The sequence below is a fragment of the Nelusetta ayraudi genome, unplaced genomic scaffold, assembly GCF_046127955.1.
Source record: "Nelusetta ayraudi isolate G7.1 ecotype Tasmania unplaced genomic scaffold, CSIRO-AGI_Nayr_v1 ptg000052l, whole genome shotgun sequence".
NCBI lineage: Eukaryota > Metazoa > Chordata > Actinopteri > Tetraodontiformes > Monacanthidae > Nelusetta > Nelusetta ayraudi.
In genome coordinates this window covers 7,163,325-7,178,702 of record NW_027466102.1, presented here as the reverse complement: position 1 = coordinate 7,178,702, position 15,378 = coordinate 7,163,325, and the positions used below count along the sequence as shown (strand labels likewise).

Below are 15,378 nucleotides of genomic sequence, written 5' to 3'. Positions count from 1 at the left end.
AAATTTATCAATGAAAGAAAGTGTTGTTCTAAATGTGTCCACTTGGTGTCGCAATATCGTTTCTGCTTAGCAAACAAACTCAATACAGGGGCTGAGCAAATCGGCTAATGTACAGCCACTCTCGTCTCCTATTGGCTACCCTCATTGCCCCAAAACGTCTCCTATTGGCTACCCTCATTGCCCCAAAATGTCTCTGTCGAAACAGACAAAGCTGATGCAGAGCAGTGTTGCCAACTTGGCGACTTTCTCCTCCAAAAAGTCGCTATTCTCCCTATAGCAACTTTTTTTTAAAAATGTTTTGTCAAAAGCAACGAGCGACAAATCTAGCAACTTTTCCTTGCGTTATTACATTGCGATCAAGTGCAAATTGTCAATTATGCAGATTAGACAATGACGTCATTTGGCGACTTCAGCCAATAGTGACTTTCCTTACTGAGCAGTTGGCAACACTGATGCAGACTGCAGAGCGCTCAAAGAACACGAACAAAGTAAAACAAAGAAAACAACTGGAAGTTGTTGTTATTTTTACATTATTATTACTACCATACCATGATTTTACCGGTCCGGCCCGCTTGAGAATAGATTTTCATAAACATCCCTGCTTTGCATGCGTATTTATGATTTACAGCTAACATTCTACAGTAGACCTCCTGAACATCCAGCCAAAGGTCCAAACAATACTCAAAAAGGCATGAGCAAAGAAGTATTGCAATGTCATTATGTTATTATCAGTAGTTGAAAGCGCAAAGATACTTTGCTTGCGGTTGACAGATGGTCTGTATTGATGGGGTTTTTTTTTAGACCACATGAAAATATGTATACAATGCCAGAGAACATGATAGTGACTTGCCCTTTTAAATGGTGACCCAGTATACAGTCTCAACTTTTCATTTGTAAAACTTTAGCCCGTTTGTTATGCTGTCAGTCTGGTTTCTTGTTTAACCAACGTAAAATGTTAAACCAGTCGGTCCTGAGAACTGAAGGCCTGGTTGAATGTGCTGAATTCATTCCGAACACTGTGTTGAAAAACATAAAACAAACAAAAAAAAATCAATAAAAACTACTCCCCCCCCCCAAAAAAAAAAACAAAAAAACAAAAAACAGTAGTACAAAGGTTTTTTGTTCTTCTCCATTTCCTGAGAGCAAAACAATGACTGGTCACTTGAGTCACTTTGGGTTATCTTTTTTCAGGAGGAGGTGGTGCAAGCTCAGCAAGATGAGAGGCCCACATAGAAATATTTAACCAGCCAGGAGGTTGCTTCTCTGTTTCCAACAATAATATTCAATTCTTACTCTTCCACATAAGACAAAAAAACAGCATTTTTAATATCTTTATGCTCTACAATAAAAATTTCAATTAAAGTTTCCATAAATTCAGTTGTTTAACTCGCCAGTACGTCTGGCCAGTTAAACAGAACCAAAGTTCACTGATAAATACCAACGTTTATTGGTCAAAGTGAGCAGCAAATCATTGGCCAACGCTGAAGGTTAATACAGAGTGTAAAATGTTGTATTTCATTTTTATTTATTTATTTATTTATTTTTAAAAACCATCTCAGTCAGGGGCGCAGGACGAACTGGAGCTTGTCCATCGACAAAGAGGGCCACACCCTGGACAAGTTGAATACAATGTATCAAATGTGAAGCCTTTTGAAACAAATACATAGTTGTACTCTGTATTGAAATGTGCTAAGATTTACTGTATGTTGTGTACACTTTTATATCTCCCTACACCTAATCCTAGCAATAAAATGAATACATGATTTGATGTGTTTAGCATAGCATTCTGTATTTTTGTTATTAGTAGAAAACCCCGAATACCCCCAATTTCTTTGCATTATGTTATATGGTTCTGTTGTACTAAAGTTGGATTCAGACATCCAGTGTAAACGACAATCCAAAACAAGAGCACCCTGGCTTTTACAGTTGCACAAAGACCAGGCCAAGATAAGCAGACACGAATTCGCCAAGCCAGGTGGAAACTATGTGTGTGTGTGTGTGTGTGTGTGCGTGTGAGGAATCAGAGGGGCCCCAGAGTGCAGTCACACAAGGACTGGGACAATCCTGCTATCTTCCCTGATGATGACAGTGGTCGGCTGGTCAGGGACCTTTAAATATTAATTAAATGTGTCCTGCAGTGGCAGGGGAATTTGTGTTTTTTATCCAATTTAAATTGATATGATGTGTGTAAACAGGATCGCAGGGAGGCTACTGCATCCATTCATATGTCTGTTAATCCATTTTGGATGGATATGTCCTGCTTTTATTTCAGTATGCATATATGCTGGGTGTATTATATACAGGGCAATCTTTGAATGTCTATTCTTGTGTTGTGTTGTGTAAGATACCTTGATTCCATGCTTTCTTCTTGTAGAATCTACAATAATTTAAATTGATTATCGCAAATGTTTATATGATGACAGTTGGTCGAGTTCAGGGGTGGGCAAATTTTTACAGAGGGGCTGGGGCTGGGGCTGATGGATGGAGTGTTTTGGTAAGGATTTGACTCAGCAATGCAATGAAATGCATGAAAACGAAAGTTACGAATGTAACTACGGGTCTATTGAATAGGAGGAATGAATAGGAAAAAAAGGAAATCGTATGTATCAAAGTTCAATAAAAACTTGAGTTATTAAAAAAAAAAAAAAAAGCAGATCTGATGGCTTTAAAATCGATTGTGAAACACACAGTGAGTCAATACAGTGCTTCTAACCGCCATTAAATCTCAACATTGTCAGCCATGTAAATATCCCATTTGGCACAATTCACTTAAGTAGCCAACCTTTGACACTTTTTTGCACTCCCAATCGGTCATTATTTCCCCTAATGTATTTACATATCCACACAGTCACAGCATGCAGACTTCTAATTTTCCAGAAACCAATCCTGTTCTTCCAGTTGGACGAGAACAAGTAGGACAAGGGCAACATTTTAAGGCTAACGTTTTGCCGCCTAATCCTGCTACACTTCACACTTTGGTGTCGTTGCGATACTCACTTTGTCTTACGCAGGGGGGAAACATACAGAGACAAGCGAAACGCTCACAACTTACATAAACCATAGACAGTTCACTCTCCAAACTCTCCCAAACTCGAGCGTTGTCAAACTCGCTTCTCACGTTACACAACTCGGGAGGTGGGACGGTGATTCGTCGAGCTGGAGCTCAGACTCACCCTCGTTGGCTGGATGGTACACGTCAGCAGTCAACAAGTCGAAGCTGAGAGGTATCGCCGTCACCGTCATCCTCTTCCTGGTGTGAGAGTGCGTGTGACCGAGAGCGTGTTCAAGTGACACATTGCGCCCAACTCGAAGCGGTGAGTGCCATGAAGAAACGCCGCGTTTTGTTTTGTCTTTTCTTAAAAGAACACTCCAACGTGTGCGTCCGCGGTAGTGAGGCTCAGGTTTGATCAACTTTACTCCGCGCAGGTGGGCCGAACTTGAGCGCGGGGAACTACTTTTTTTTTTTTTTTTTTTTTTTTTTTTAAAAGGACCTAAGGCGGAGTAGAACTTTCCGGTGAAAGACGTTTGACAACTGGTTTCCAGAGCTCACTCCGACGCTTTGTCATCTCATTTTTTTTTTCCTTGAGAGTTTTCGTGCACGGAGGTAAGCTGTTTAAAATGAAAGCCATACGCAATAAGGTGAAGTTACAGTTAAGTTAAGTTAAGTTTTGGCGGTTTTATAAAAAAAATTTCTCGCTTCTCCAAATGAAAAAACTTTCTTGTGCAGCGATGATGTGTATATGTTGAAGGAATCTCAACCGACTTGATCGCGAAGGAATAATTTATTGCAAGGAAAAAGTCTAGTGTCCATCAGGTACATGGTCCACCTGAGGGAGCTCTCCAAGCCAAGGTGAGCAACTCCAAAGTTGCAGCTTCAGCCACTTCATGTCCAGTGTATGACATCTGTATGGTGGCCCTCTCATTCATATACAAACAATGCTTATTCTTTACCAACCAATTCGGCTCAAGTAATAAAACCACTCTGACATGGGATCAAATTGGGCTGTAGCACCTCTGAGATGGGATCAGCAATTGTTTCCATGTTGCCATGATAACAAAAGGCAGGGGTCATAAAAGTGCATGACCTCCCCAGGTTACCCTCTCTTGACTCTTGAGGGGTCAATATATACTTGCCTTTAAGATTGACCTACTGTTTCTACCCCCACAGACCGTGTGTAAATGAAGTCAGGCATACAATACACCAGACACTTCATAACCAACCATGAGGATTCGGCTGCGTCAGAAGAATTCCCTCACGCTGCTGGCAGTCGGCGTCGCGGCGTTGCTGCTCTTCCTCCTCTCAGCACATGTGTTCCTTGTCCCCAGCGGTGGTGACACGGGTGGAGCTACAGACCGCAACATGCACTCTGTCATGGCCAAGTTGAACTTTGCCTCGCTGTCACTGCTCACCGAGTCCATTTACGCCGCCAACCTGAAGCAGCGCGTCCTCAATGCGGACAAATACCCCGAGGAGCCGCAGTTGGTGCTGGTTGTGCAGGTCCACGACAGGGCCGATTACCTCAAACTGCTCATCAAGTCGCTGGAGTCCTCCGACGAAGTGAGCAGCTTCCTTCTCATATTCAGCCACGACTTCTTCTCGGAGGAAATAGACGCCATAGTGCAGGGGATAACTTTTTGCAAAGTGCTGCAGATCTATTTCCCCTTCAGCACGCAGCTGTATCCCAATGAGTTTCCTGGCCAGGATCCCAGAGACTGTCCTCGAGACATGAGCAAGAACGATGCCCTCAAGACGCAATGCCTCAATGCGGAACACCCAGATACCTACGGCCACTACAGGGAGGCCTTCATCGCTCAGACCAAACACCACTGGTGGTGGAAGATGCACTTTGTGTGGGAGCGGGTGCAAGCGATGCAAGGCTACAGCGGCTTTGTCCTCTTCCTCGAGGAGGACAACTACGTGCTTCCGGACTTTTTAGTTTTCTACAAACTGATGCTGGAGCTCAGAGAGCAAAAGTGTCCCGACTGTGACATGCTCGCGCTGGGTAACCACAACGATCTGAGGGACTTCAACAATCTGTCCGGCAAGGTGATGACCACCGGGTGGATGTCCACAAAACACAACATAGGTATGGCCATCTCCAAGGAGGTGTACTACAAGCTGATGGGCTGCAGCAATGAATTCTGCACCTACGATGACTACAACTGGGACTGGACGCTGCAGCATATCTCAGGGACCTGCATACCGAGCCCCCTCAAAGTCCTCGTGGCACAAGGCTCCAGGGTCCTGCACACTGGAGATTGTGGCCTCCATCACAAAGGGAAGTGCGACCTGAAAACGGTCTTGGAGAAGGTCATGTTGGACATTCAGATGGCCAAGCACGGCCTGTATCCATCGTCTCTTCTTCTGACTGCTACGGAAGCGGTCGTGCACGAGGAACACACGAAGAATGGCGGGTGGGGGGACGTACGGGACCACAAGCTGTGCAATAACTACGCCAAAGTTCTCTAGCGACTCGGATTAAACATTTTTTCCGTGTTCTGCAAAACGTGCCACTCAAGAACAATCGCATTCAGGGTTTCCAAGTGCCTCAGTATATTGTGTTTTTAGCTTCAGCTGTATTAATGTTTTTCCAGTGAGGTGTTCCAAGACGGTTTAAGCTTAAGCTAAGTTTAAAGTGCTTGGCTAGATTTTCATTTTGTTGTTAATTCCTTTGTCTTGCCATAGCTGAACATTTGCCAAAGACCTGAGTTGATGTCCATGCTCTGCATGGAGCACGCAAGCTAGTTTTCTGTTGAGGCGAAATATCCCCATGTTTATTTCGCAGTGTCTTGCAAGGTAAAACATTATATTAGATTTACTGCACATTTGAAGTGTGCACATATGCACAACAGCTTGAAATTATCTTTGCCAATACGTATGATTGACTGTGGAAATTAGAGTGGAAAGAATATTTATAAAATAAAATCACTTGTGCCTTTCTTGCTTTTTATGGTACGGTTTTAAGCATGTGAATTACATCATTGAGGTAAATCAAATTAATGTTTGACAATCAGGTGCAAGGGTGTCTTTGAAGTTTACTTAATTTTTTTTTTTTACCAATGTGCACATATTGGAATTTGTTACTGAAACTGGTCTTTAGTCTTTTGGAGTTAAAAACATCTTTCTCATACTCCATTTTATCAGTACCTGGTTGGAATGTAAGCTGCTTTACATTGATTTTTTTTTTTTTTTTTTTTTGCATCTATTTGTTTTCTGATTGGTAATATCTGACCTTCTAGAGTCTTGTTCAAGAGTTATTTTTTTCTCTAAATTTGCAGCTCTGTTCTAATGTGTATCAATGTTTGTGCCCCTTCTTTTTTATTTTAGTTGCGTTTTGTCCAGACTATATTTTGAGGGTAAACAAATGTAATTTGGCATCTGTATTTTTGGAAGAGAAAAGGGACAAGTTTTTTTCTTAGTGTATTCGGTAGATAGGATCTTGAATAAAGCTCAAGTGGCTTTTTTCCCTTTAAAATTGATGAGACTTATGATGACTGACAATCAAAAATGCAGTAAACTCCACCTCAATGTCATGGAATATTTTCCGTGAGTAAAACATTCCTATCAACAACTTAAAGAGATTTTTAAGAGAGATAGAGAGAGAGAATTCTTTAAAATGCATCTATATGTTCCAAGTTTCTAGCTTTTTTTCTTTCTTTTTTTTTTCGAAAAAAAATGAATTATGGCCAAACCAAAAGTATGCACACCAGCAATAAAGACTTCTATTAAGAAAGTACATGCAAAGTTTCTAAATTATGCAATGGCTGAAATAATGTGTGGGTATTGCTTTTTTGTGTTTTTTTTTTTGTTTTTTTTTGAAGATCATTAATAGTGTTTCCTGGATGTTCACTCTTCATGCTTTACTTATTCTCAGCGGTGTGAAACATGAATGTTTTTTGTGGAAAAGCTGGGAAAAAAGGGACGTGAATGTTGACTAGAAGCATTTTGTTTTGCTGGGTAAAAATGAAATCTGTTTAGACGTGATGAGTGGGAAATTTGAGTGCTTCTGTGTATTGTATAAATCTGTTATCAATATGAATGCTCAAAAAAAAAAATCAAATGATACAATTGAGACTGAGAAAATGTACCTTTTTGAACTGTGCCCTATTATGTGGGTATTGAGAAGGGTTCAGCTGGGTGTATGTGTATTTACAAAATGTTTTTTTTCTGCACAATGTTTGCACTGTTTGGAAGGAATAAAAAAAAATTGTTTTCTTTGGGCACGTTGTTATATAGTTCACTGAAAATCCCTTTAAACTAACAAACTCTCAATTTAGATTGGAGTAAAAAAAAAAAAAAAAACACAGCAGAAAATGAAATATACAAATGCCCGACTGGCATGTGAAAAACATATTTGTATACAAACTGATGATTAAAAAAGGAAACCAAAACTATCACAAATAGAGCCCATTCAACGTTGACAACAGAACTCAGAACACCGGTTTTGGCTTTTATGATACGGTTCTTTGAACAGCTGAGAGCTGAGAGGCCGGGAGACTGACGTTTTGTTTTTTCCCCCAGCCGCGCGTCATGTGACTGAATAGCTTGCTCTCATTGGTCAACTTTGACATTGTTTTTATTTCCGGAAGTATCGAGGTTCCGTGGTGTCAAAGATTTCGCTACCACTACAAAATCTCAGAGACGCTGCTGAAACGACAGGTAAACCGTAACACTCAAACTGTATCCAACGACGTAAATGAACATACTAACCTGTTTAAAATGACGCTTGTGCCTCACTTTTGATTATGTTTACGCCTTCAGATGTGGCTAGTGTTAGCTAGTAGCCGATGCTCCTCAATAGCTTACGTAATTGAGGCTTGTCAGCGTTAAATTGCGGATCAAACCCCAAAAACCAGCGATACGAGCTACTTCAAACTGTTGACGTTGCCGCTGTGTAAGAGAGCAGCATTTCTGTGGGAGAGTTCACGCCGCCATAGGTGAGTTGTAGGCTACCACACTGGCAAAATGACGTCAACCAAAACGAAGCATCAAAAGCTAACTGTCGCTTCCCCCCCCCACTCAGAAAATCCTCAACGCGGATCTTGGTGGCACTCTTTCCACGGCGAACATGCCGCATTTACCCTAATATATGTCACAATGTACTCTGAGTAACTTGTCACTGGTGATATTCCTCCTTCCTCCTTGTCCACAGGATGGCACATTGGTTTCACAGAAACCCACTGAAGGCAACGGCGCCTGTGTCCTTTAACTACTATGGCGTGGCTGGGAGCCCTGCGGCCAATAAGATATGCAAGTATGTCACTCCTCCACTTCCTGTTCAGATTTCTCTGTGACCAACCACTAGTGCTTTGTTTATGTTTCCTATAGCTACATACAGTATAGATGTTTCACCGCTGCATGCAATTGCTCTCTCAGATCACACTCACTCCTGCCAGAGGCGCAGGCAAAGCCTTTGAGAAGATTTAGCGTTGTTGCATTCGTTTGTCCACAATTCACCCGTTTTGTGCGTTTACGAAACTCAGTGACCTGCGGACAACGAGGGCGAGGCTGCTGGAGATGTTCACCGATGTCACCTGCAACCCTGAGATGATGAAAAATGCTACAGATGCATATTTGTCCCTACTGCAAGGTATGGTAGATAATGTTGGATATAAGATGTAGCAAAGATTTTTAAACTTTGTTGTCAAAAAAAACAAACTATCTTGTGTGTATCTTTTGTGCGTTTCATCTTGTTGCACTGTGAACTGTACGATAAATTATGTGTGCATTACATCTCAGTTCGTCCTTACAGAAATTGTGTCTCTTTTTCTGCCTTCTAACAGTGTATTTTAAGTTTGCAACTAACCAACAAACTGCTTCGGGTTTTTTTTTTTTTTTTTCAAACAATGGTTCATGCGATAGGATTTATCTTACCCTTGGATGGAACCACAAAAGATAACAAGATGAGGTTTATCCAAAACTTCAAGTGGACTGATACTTTACAAGGAAACACAGCAAGGTAAAACCTCCCCTTGTAGTTGGTAGAAGGCTGCAGCTCCTCTTTTACGCTGTTAACAGTAGCAAAGTAAAGTGATGAATAGCACACTGGCTAGCTTGAAAATTAGGTCGTACGTCCAAAATTCCGAACCTCTTCATCCCTCGTTCACCATCCCTGTTTGCTCTCCTCCCAGTGCCCAGCAGGACGCAATCTTTGAACTGGTCTCCATGGCGTTCAATGTCGCCGTGTGGTACACCAAGTTTGCCTCAAGAATGGCAGGAAAAGAAAAGTATGTGCTCCATGTCCCTTTTGCGAATGTAAAAAGCAGTTATTCATTCATCTATCCAGGCTAGAGCCGCTGTGCTTCATTCTGTCGCTTCACTTAAATTTTAATTCTGCCGCGTTTGCTTGTCTCGTGCAGCGTTTCAGAGGCTGAAGCAAAAGATGTTCACCGGAGCCTGAAAGTGGCTGCAGGTATCTTCAAATGCCTCAAGGTGAGATAGCTTTGCACCAGCCGTACTCCCCCTATGTGTAATGTAAAGTGGTGGAAGAAAAGCTTTTGGACCCCTACTGTGTCGTGTGTAATGTACTGTATTGCTCTAGGAATCCGTCTTCAGCAGCAAAGTGCAGTTTATTTTGGTGCAGTCACCAACGTTTACCCACATGCTGCACGTGTGCATGTTCAGAAAGACGACGTGCACGTGCAACACATTCAAAGTACAAGATCCACAAAAATGTTGTTATTGTTATTTTTACTTATCAACAACAAACAAATTAATAATTTCCATTTGTTTGTGTGCCATTGATGCTGCCAAACCTTTTGGAACACACAAAAAAAGTGATCTGGAAATTATTTGATGACAGTAATTACAATTGACTAAAATTTCAAGGGTGCCTGAAAACTTTTTTCTCTACTGTGCGTTATCACCAATCACATCACCAATTACACAGTCTGACGCCATATGTGTCTTAATGTGTAGTTAATGTGATGTCTGTATAAAAAAATAAAGAGTAGGTGGAGATCATATAAGAATTCTGCTTCCTTGTCACATGACTGGACAGTGTCGCCATTGGTCACAAGAACTCATTCAGTTTCCAGTACTTTGGTCCTAATGCTTTTTTTTTTTTTCATTCGATCGGTGCTTAGATGCTACAACATTCAGATGAAAAGGAATTGAACCCACATTTTGAAGCCGCGAGGCCTGCGTTTGGCCAAGTTGGGTTTGAAGTGATAGGAAGTCACTATTTTAAACTGCAAAGCCGCTGACGGGAAACCTCAGAAGCTGGTGCGAGCAATATCTGCACTTTCAAAGATACAGAAGATTTTGTTTGTCGCATGTCATTTTACATGGCAGTGAAATGTTATTGCCGAAACCTGGCGTGATTGTGCATTAGGAGGAATGAAGAAAGTGTAAAAAAAAAAGAACAGAAGTGGCATGTGGCAGTTAAATATCAGTTTTACAAAGATGGAAAAAAAGTTAAAAAGTTTTGTTTTTTTTTCATTTACTGATCACTGTATTTGACGTGTTGTGCACTACTATACTGTATAATATAATGTAATATAATATAAAATGATTAGTTACAAACAATGGAATGCAAAAAATATATAATAATATCAACAACAATAGTAATGATAACATCAGTGAAATAATAATAGTAGTAGTGGTAATAATAATAATAATGGTGCAATAGTGCAGTATAGTATTCTAAACTTCATAATCAATATAGTATTGTCAGTGACCTGATTTTGAAATGTAATCTGTGTAATATATAAATCAAACATATAATATAACGTTTATATATGTATAAAATAATATAGTATAATATAGGATATGTATATAATTCACATGGTAGTGGGTGTTTTGGTGCAATGAAAGCCCTCATCTCACTCGTTAAAGCCGGTCTAATGTTGACCCGTGTTGTTTGTTGTCTCAGGAGGTCCACATTCCTCGCCTCATCACTCCACCGGAGAAGGGCCAAGACCTGGAGCAGCGGGTGATCGATGCGTACATCATCCAGTGCCAAGCCGAGGCGCAGGAAGGTTAGCGACCTACGGCCATCTACACCTACCTAACTGTATTTCTTTCCGTTTTTTTTTTTTGTTTTTTTTAATAAGCAGATTGCATTTGGATGAGTCACAGAGAACTGGTTGTCTTCATATTGTTTTTTTTTTTTGTTTGTTTTTTTTAAGCAATTTTAAGTTGAAATTTGCAAATCCTAAATTGTCTGTATTGAAAGCGCAAGTTAACCTCAGTGACGGTCGCTTCAGTGCCGTTGAGATTATTACCTCACCTTGATGTGTTTCTGTGTTTTCTGCAGTGACAATCGCCAGAGCCATTGAGCTGAAGCACAACGCCACGCTGATCGCAGCTCTGGCGTTTGAGACGGCAAACTACTATCAGAGAGCTGGTCAGTACTTTTAATGCCAATGTCTGTGAAGTTCTTTCACCATCGCACAGGTGTCGTAATTACCAGGGGCGTCTTGGTGTTATCACACAATGTTCTTAAGGTGTAGTATTTGGCCAGAATCATGATTTTTGTATTCATAAAAGCTTAACATACTGCCTATAAATACATGACTAAAAGTCTATACTCACAGTACAAAAGTTATTTGGTTTTCCTACCCTTAAAACGGTTCTTATTTATAGATACATAGATCAAGGATCTTGCTCCCAGTTAAGCTGCGTTCTGACTGCCAGCCAAAATCCGATTTTTAGCTAATCCAGATTGAAACCAGATGGCTCTTTTGTAGTCTGAACAGTCACAAATGACATGAAATCCGATTTTTGCAAAATGGATTGAAACCAATTGAAACTAATCTGGAGGTAGATTCAAATCGCACTTGGACAGATGCGTCTCAGTGTGAACAGCTCCAAGCACACCGATCGGTTTTGACTGTCTGTGACGTCACTCTACGCGACGTGAGACCAAATGCGCCAGACCAGAGAGCGCCATTCCAGGTGCGGAGCTGGAACGTAAAGGAGCAGGCAGAATGAGTAGAGAACAGCAGTCCCTGGACAGAGGAGAACCTCTTGAGAAACTGATTTGATAAGGAATCAGGAATCATCTGACTTGAATCAGTTTCGCCTGCAATCTGACCATAGCATTAGCTGCCATCTTACTTTGCCATATTTCTAAGGAAGCCTGGTGTGGACAATCCAGTCCACCTGATGGCATGTTTCATAATTAGACTGAACGCTTGCGTCCTCAAATAAACCAACGAAGAAGAAGGTGGACAAGGTATCCAGATTTGGGTGTGCAGGCCACCGTAGTTCGCTGGCATGCTTGGGGGAGGGGGAGATAGAGTGAAAGACACTGCAATCTAAAACTTCACCACTTGATGATGCTGTTTCTTATTCTATTACACACATTTGACCTTTAAGTATCAAACTTTCTTCAGTATTTTACACACTGGACTTTTGAGTTCAGTTATTTGATGTGCTGGTCTTCGGGTACATTTACATGCATACTTTTACCTTGACTCAGCTAGTCCACTTGCTTGCTCACTCCGTTAGGTTCTCATTTATCAGTAATCGTCTTCTGGACAAACACTATCTAAGGGCAATGTTTTCTCTTTACAGACCACACATTAAACACTCTGGGACCAGAGTGCAGTAGCAAGTGGAGGAAGTACCTACAGCTTAAACTGCACTTTTACATGGCTTATGTAAGTACACACGCGCTGTTATGCAGGTCACAGCACACTTGTTTGAATAACGAAGGCTCCACACTCGCGAGACACACACCAGACACACTTCAAAACGATGAAGCCCCCCCACCCCCAACCCCACCCCCACCCACGTGGCTGCTCTGTGTTTTGCAGGCATACTGCTACCATGGGCAAACGCTGCTGGCAAGTGACAAGTGTGGCGAAGCCATAAGATCCCTCCAAGAGGCACAGAAGTGTACGTATGTCTGCATTGGTTCTAAAAAGTATATTTAAAATTAACTTGACATTGTGGGCCTGTATAACAATAATAATAATAATAATCTCGGACGACTTGGCAGGACTCCCAATTTTTTATTTATTTATTTTTTATTTTTGCCCCATTGATGACTGTCGTTGCGCTACGGAGTTGGACAAAAGTTTTTGGACATGTGATGTGCTGCATTGCGCCGAGACTGACTCTCGGCGCGATCTGGCAAATATTTATTGACAATAATCGGGACTTGTGTATTGTTCAGGCTACTCCCGCGCTGAGGAGCTGTGTAAGGAGTATCGCCAAACCAAAGGCCCAGGGACTACGGCCAAGCCATCGGAGCAGCTGTTCTTCATCAAACTGGGTGGCCTCATTAAAAACACCCTTGAAAAGTGCCAGCATGAAAATGGCTTCATGTGAGTTTCACAGCCCACTGACTTGCACAGAAGTAAACGCAAAATCACACGCCACAGATTTCAAAAGAGAAAAATACCTATTGGTGTACGTCTACATATGTCTCTTGGAAATTTACATTGCGTAAACTCATTTGAGGAGAGGCTGACGTTTCCCCTCTTTCCGTGACTTTTGGCACATTTGTGCAGATACTTCCACAAGATTCCCGCAGAGCCGCCGCAGCTCGAGTTGAAGGCGAGTTACGGCTTGGCTGAGCCGGTGACCTTTGAGCTGCCCCCCCTCAGTGAGCAGTGTTCCCCTGAAGTCTACGCCACTTTTGACCTGACGAAGGGAGCCAAAAATGAGAAGGTACTGCGTTTCGTGCCCAGGTTGGGCAGTGTGAAATTGACTACTGTGTGTGGCGGTGTCTCTACTCTTGGCGTCTCTATTCTTGGTTTGATGGTCAATATATATGTGTGTGTGTGAGGAGGGTGTCGGCAACATTTACTGCCTACCCCCCGCGTTCATTAATATTTGCGACTGTTTCACAACTTTAATTTTTAGACCAAACCCAAGGAGGAGGAGGTGAAGCCAGTGAAGGAGCCCGATTTGAAGCCTCAGAAAGACACGGGATGTGTCGTCTCCTAAACCCTCAACGTTTTCCTCTATTTCACCTTTTGCTTCAGAAGCATCTACTATAAGGATGGATTCTCTGTGTCTTTTCATATAAACCTCCGCAGGAGTATTGTCTTTTTCTTTCAAAAAAAATAAAAAAAAAGAGAGAAAAAAAAAATCAACACAATCAACATCATACATCCACGCCGAGACATTCGTATTGTGTTTGGGTATCAAAGCAAAAGTCCTCTCACGGAGCTTACCCCCATCCAGTCAAAGCGTCTCATTTAAAAACTGGCAACGTCTTTCAGGTTCTTGTCATGTTCTTGCTCAAAGGTTTCTGGTAGACTTGTTCTTTGTGTGTATAAGCCACTCCATTGGAAATCCTTCTTGGGAAGGATGAGAAGAAATTCTGTTTATGTGCCTTTGGCTCCAGTGTATGCATGCATGCTATTGCCTTAGCTTTGGTCTAATAATTGATTCGTTAATAATGGGACAATTGAAATCGTGTTTACAAAATTCTGGGATATGAGTTAAATTGATACCCTTTTTTTTTTTTTAGATTTGTCAGTAAAGGAAATTATTTTCTGAAATTCGTCGATATAGTCTCAATTTTTTTTGAAATGGTTAGCCTCCATTTGCGTGGATTTGTCCATGTTGCATCACACAAATCACTGTCATTAGCAGAACTGAGTGCGAATAGAAAAATGATGAGGACTCCTTGTGGATCTGTTTGTGTCTTTTGACCCGTTTCAGTTGTTGCAGTTTACGATCAATATTTTATTTAGATCACATCAATCAGCTGTAGTTCTTTTGTATATGACAGTATGTAGCTATCGTGTTACTTTCATTTAATGAAAAACACTTAATTACCCAATGAGGCTGCGTATACTTGGTGTTTTTATGATATCCATGATAGTGGTCGCACTTAATTTATTTCTCTTTTACCCAAGATTTAACCTCGCTTTACCGATATTATGTGGTTTATTGGATACACAAATGATACAGTCAGAGTGCTGCCGCAAAGGCTGCCGTTGTACATCAAGTCGGTGTTATCCTCCTCCCTTGAGGCAAAGGCCAGGACATTAGCATCAGTAAATCCTTGTTTGCTGAGCCTCTGTATCTGCTCATATTTTTCCATCTACCCCTGTTCAAAATGTTTTCCAAAATATATCTACAAAGTCTACTAATAAACTAAAATGCAAGAAAATCTCACTCCTAATGTTTACTGTAGCGCCATAAACTTTGCATTTTACATTCCGTCGTGCAGGGCTTGAAATTTGGATGAACTGTCGTATAACCTTATAACCCTGACTAGGAAGCTGCTTACAAATGCAGTACAATAATGTTAATGTGTCCTGTCAATACAACTACATTATAAAGGGTATATTGGATTGACAGAACAAAAGTACACTTCTGTCTCTCACATTGGTCTTTTGGTTGTGCCCTTCTCATGAAATGTACTCGACACTAATAAATTATCCATAAGCAAATTTTGTTATTTCATTGCC

The 15,378-nt window shown here is 41.2% G+C and overlaps 2 protein-coding genes across 3 annotated transcripts; both read left to right on the top strand.

Annotated features, from left to right (window-relative positions):
- Positions 1-3,420: 3,420 nt before the first annotated feature.
- LOC142896118 (alpha-1,6-mannosyl-glycoprotein 2-beta-N-acetylglucosaminyltransferase) lies at positions 3,421-6,735 on the top strand. 2 transcript variants are annotated; one of them, XM_076037611.1, is made up of 2 exons: positions 3,421-3,604; positions 4,169-6,735. In XM_076037611.1, exon 2 carries the CDS (start codon positions 4,223-4,225, stop codon positions 5,468-5,470), a length of 1,248 nt encoding a protein of 415 aa, XP_075893726.1. In that variant the 5' UTR covers positions 3,421-3,604; positions 4,169-4,222; the 3' UTR covers positions 5,471-6,735. The 2 variants fall into 2 exon arrangements, with proteins under 2 accessions (XP_075893726.1, XP_075893725.1); XM_076037610.1 differs by lacking the exon at positions 3,421-3,604 and adding an exon at positions 3,728-3,850.
- A 769-nt stretch (positions 6,736-7,504) lies between these two features.
- brox (BRO1 domain and CAAX motif containing) lies at positions 7,505-15,360 on the top strand. Its single transcript, XM_076037565.1, has 13 exons — positions 7,505-7,660; positions 8,154-8,255; positions 8,485-8,591; positions 8,864-8,960; positions 9,133-9,228; positions 9,361-9,433; positions 10,875-10,980; positions 11,259-11,348; positions 12,521-12,606; positions 12,763-12,844; positions 13,125-13,275; positions 13,462-13,621; positions 13,817-15,360. The coding sequence occupies exons 2-13, from the start codon at positions 8,155-8,157 to the stop codon at positions 13,898-13,900; spliced, it is 1,233 nt and encodes a 410-aa protein (XP_075893680.1). The 5' UTR covers positions 7,505-7,660; position 8,154; the 3' UTR covers positions 13,901-15,360.
- Positions 15,361-15,378: the final 18 nt, after the last annotated feature.